Here is a 4,277-nt window from a genome sequence, read left to right as displayed (position 1 = left end):
CATTTGCAGCAACAATTTCTTTATTTCTTGCTAAAATCCCAATTTTTGGATCGATACCCCGAGCAACGTTTTTGGTTCTAGGTCTGTGGGTTTCATTTCCCTTATCCATTGTTTTATAAACGAATCGACGATGTTTTGATTTTATGATTCGCGACGATGTTTCGGTTGAACACAAGAACGAGGGAAAGTTTTTTTTTCTTTCACAATCGGAAGATAATATGAAACTGGAAGGAGAAGAGTTGAAATGAGTAGAATTTTTTTTGATTTGGTTTTTATACAGTTTTACCAGAAGGGCATTTATGTAACTTCAATATCATATAAGGTACCCCTTAACTAGAGTCTTTGGCTGGGTATAAATTGATGGCCCCTGAATCTTTTTGGATGGCCCCTAAAAACGCGAGGTTTTTCTTCTGTCTTCGGTATTTCTTCTCTGTCTGGGTTCTTCTTTCTGATCGGTGAAGTCTATTTCTCTTCTTTCTCTGCCGGCGTGAACTTATTATCGGTGTTGCTGACTAATTAGTGGTACCCCTTGTTTCAAATCCTCGTATTGATTCTCCAAAAGGTGATATCTAAACCTAATTTCTTCAATTGATTTCTGTTCTGCAATTAATTTCTCTTATATAACATGGCTACTGAACGTGATGACTCGTTGCAATCGATTAACGTTAGATTGAATAAGAGTAATTATACATATTGGGCTTATGTGATGAAAAACTTTTTGATTGGTAAAGATATGTGGGGATATGTTAGTGGTAATATTGTTATTCCTAATTCTAAAACTAAAGTTGAAGAATATGATAAATTACTTGCTACTTGGGAACGATGTAATGCTAAGATTATTACTTGGATCAATAATTCTGTTGATTTAAGCATTGACATGCATTTAGATAAATTTTCTACTGCTAAGGAGGTGTGGGATCACTTGGCAACACTGTTTTTTCAATCTAATTTTGCTAAACGTTATCAATTAGAGTCTGATATTAGAGAAGCAAAACAAGGTGACAGGGATGTACAAGAATTTTATTCAATAATGAATGGGTATTGGGATCAACTTGCTCTTACTGAACCTGCCGATCTTAAAACGGTTGCTCCATATGTAAAGTATCGTGAAGAGCAGCGTCTTGTTCAGTTCTTAATGGCTCTTCGTCATGATTTTGAAGCTCTAAGAGGTCAGATTTTGCATCGTAATCCATTACCTTCTCTGGATTCTGTTGTTAATGAGTTATTAGCCGAAGAAGTACGTTTAAAATCTCAAGCTGGCAGCAAAGGGATTCTTCCTCTCCCTACTGAAAGTGTATTAACAGTACCCTCAAAGCCTTATTTTAATTACCATAATAAACCACAAAGAACTGCTAGCGATGAATGCAATTTCTGCAAGAAGAAAGGTCACTGGAAGGCGCAATGTCCACAGATTTTGAAAAAACAACAGCAAGGAACCTTTCACAAGCAATACCATACTGCTGCAGCTGCTACTCCTAGAAATGAGGAACAATCTTCGCAGTCTCTTATCGAACGGTTGCAAAAGCTTTTGGTCTCACAGCAATCCCATTCTTTGAACCCAATGACTTCTTCTTTTACAGGTTTGTTTACATCTAATGCGTCAGGTATAAACTCCTCCATTTGGGTTTTTGATTTAGGTGCTTCGCACCATATGACTAAAGATTTCTCTAGTTTGTCCTCCTTATCTCCTATTTCTTTTTCCCAAACTGCTGATGGTACAATCTTGCCTCTAGCCGGTAGTGGCTCTGTTAAGACTCCGCAATTATCTCTCTCTGACATATTGCATTCCTAAATTAAAAATGAATTTAATATCTGTTAGCCAACTATGCGACTTGGGTTATAACGTTTTCTTTTCTCCTACATGTTGTCTTGTTCAGCATCCGCAGTCGAAGAGAGTGATTGGGATATGCCGTAGAGAAGGGGGATTATACGCTTTAGTGGAGTTGCGGATTCCTGATGTTGCTGCTTCTACAGTCGACTTATCATCTTTTCATCTCACTGCGAAATCCAGTAATTTTTATTTATGGCATTCTCGTCTAGGTCATGTTTCTGTTTCTCGTCTTAAATTCTTAGTTTCTAAAGGCTCTCTTGGACAAATAAAACCACATGATATCTCAGATTGTAGTGGTTGTCAACTTGCAAAATTTTCAGCATTACCATTCAATAAAAGTACTTCTTTTTCTGGTAAACCTTTTGATCTAGTACACTCTGATGTTTGGGGGGCAGCTCACATTCCTACCAAAGGAGGCTCTAGGTACTATGTATGTTTTATTGATGACTACTCCCGTTATTGCTGGATTATTCTTATGAAACATCGTTCTGAATATTTTGATATTTATCGTGCCTTTCATAAGTTTGTGCGTACTCAATTTTCTGCTGTTATAAAATGTTTCCGCTGTGACTTGGGTGGTGAGTACAGAAAAGGCTCATTTCTTGATTTTCTTTCTTCGGATGGTACTGTTTATCAAACTTCTTGTACTGACACACCACAACAAAATGGTGTGGCAGAACGAAATCATCGACATCTTCTTGAAACAGCTCGATCTTTGTATTTATCTGCTCATGTTCCTGCAACGTATTGGGGGGAAGCTGTTTTAACTGCTAATTATATTATTAATCGTATACCAACTTCTCTTACTGGTGGTGTTTCTTGTTTTGAAAAGTTATATGGTACAACTCCTGACTACTTTTCTCTTAAAGTGTTTGGATGTACTTGTTTTGTTCTCAAACCTCATAGGGAAAGAAACAAATTATCATCTAAGTCTGCTTTGTGTGTGTTTTTTGGGTATGGTGATGGTCAAAAGGGATATCATTGTTATGATGTTACAGGTCAAAAGATGTATGTTTCTGGGCATGTTGTGTTTCTTGAACATATTCCTTTCTTTTCTATTGCTTCTCGTGCTGATGTTATTGAAAAATCCGACTTAGTAAAATTGATCCATTTGGTGATTTGGATACTTTACTCTCTGATTCTTCATATAGCCCCACATCTGTTCCTACTTCTATAGATACTTGCAGCGATGTAAATGCTCCGGTTGAAGATATACCTTCTTCTTCGACTTCTTTTGTCCCTGAAGATATAATTGCAGAAGCTTCTCCTCCCTCTTCTCCGGCTGCCACATCACCTCTTGAAACTGTTGATCAAACTACACCAAGGTATCCTCCACGTACTCGTAATCCACCAAATAGATTTAGTTACTCTACCTCCCGGCAAACATGCAGTAGGTTCCAAATGGGTTTACAAGATCAAAACTAAATCTGATGGATTTGTTGAACGATGCAAGGCACGTCTCGTGGCAAAGGGATTTACTCAAGAATATGGAATTGACTATGAAGAAACTTTTGTACCAGCGGCAAAAATGACATATGTTCGTGCTCTTATTGTTATAGCCTCTTTTAGGAATTGGAAGATATCTCAAATGGATGTGAAAAATGCTTTTCTCAATGGCGATCTTTCTGAAGAAGTCTATATGGTTCCCCCTCCTGGTGTGCCTCATAAATCTGGCGAAGTTTGCAAGCTCCGAAAAGCATTGTACGGACTGAAACAAGCACCTCGTGCATAGTTTGACAAGTTCTCCTCTACTGTCACTTCTCTTGGTTTTCAGTCAAGTCCTTATGATTCAGCATTATTTGTTCGAAACAGTTCTACAGGTCGAATATTATTGCTTCTCTATGTCGATGATATGATTATTACAGGTGATGATTTGAATGGGATAGTTCGTCTAAAAGAACAGTTACACCAACAGTTTGAGATGAAAGATTTAGGTCCGTTGCGATATTTTCTTGGTATCGAGGTTGCTTCATCTCCAAAAAGTTATCTTCTTTCACAGTCTAAGTATGTTAGTGATATTCTTAAAAAGGCTCATATTTCTGATACTGATCCAGTTGACACACCCCTTGAGATGAATGCTAGATATACTAATACTGATGGTGTTCTCTTGGATGACCCCACGTTATATAGAACAATTGTTGGAAGCCTAGTTTACCTCTCTATTACGCGACCTGATATTGCGTATGCAGTTCATATTGTTAGTCAGTTTGTTTCTTCACCTACTATTGTACATTGGGCAGTTGTTATGCGTATTTTGAGATATCTCCGAGGAACTCAGTATCAGAGTTTGTTATTCCCTTCATCTTCTTCATCAAGTTTTACACTTCGAGGTTTTTCTGATGTTCGGTGGGCCGGTGATCATAGTGATCACAAGTCTACTACTGGTTATTGTGTCTTTCTTGGTGATTCCTTAATTTTGTGGAGGAGTAAAAAGCAGTCCACTCCT

The 4,277-nt window shown here is 37.7% G+C and overlaps 1 protein-coding gene across 2 annotated transcripts; it reads left to right on the top strand.

Moving 5' to 3' along the window:
• The first annotated feature begins 407 nt into the window (after window positions 1–407).
• On the top strand, window positions 408–2,189 carry LOC113302209. 2 transcript variants are annotated; one of them, XM_026551075.1, is made up of 2 exons: window positions 408–1,580; window positions 1,878–2,189. In XM_026551075.1, the coding sequence occupies exons 1-2, from the start codon at window positions 626–628 to the stop codon at window positions 1,913–1,915; spliced, it is 993 nt and encodes a 330-aa protein (XP_026406860.1). In that variant the 5' UTR covers window positions 408–625; the 3' UTR covers window positions 1,916–2,189. The 2 variants fall into 2 exon arrangements, with proteins under 2 accessions (XP_026406860.1, XP_026406859.1); XM_026551074.1 differs by having other exon boundaries at window positions 408–1,604.
• The last annotated feature ends 2,088 nt before the right edge of the window (window positions 2,190–4,277 follow it).

The sequence above is a fragment of the Papaver somniferum genome, chromosome 8, assembly GCF_003573695.1.
Source record: "Papaver somniferum cultivar HN1 chromosome 8, ASM357369v1, whole genome shotgun sequence".
Classification (NCBI taxonomy): domain Eukaryota; kingdom Viridiplantae; phylum Streptophyta; class Magnoliopsida; order Ranunculales; family Papaveraceae; genus Papaver; species Papaver somniferum.
The sequence above is the reverse complement of the archived record's forward strand: the minus strand, read 5'-3'. Positions and strand labels throughout refer to the sequence as shown.

Excerpts from the sequence above, each read along its gene's own strand:
- LOC113302209 (XM_026551074.1), top strand. The coding sequence starts at position 626 with ATGGCTACTGAACGTGATGACTCGTTGCAATCGATTAACGTTAGATTG. Across the intron at positions 1,605-1,877 it reads GTTTACATCTAATGCGTCAG|CATCCGCAGTCGAAGAGAGT; the intron begins GTATAAACTCCT and ends TGTCTTGTTCAG.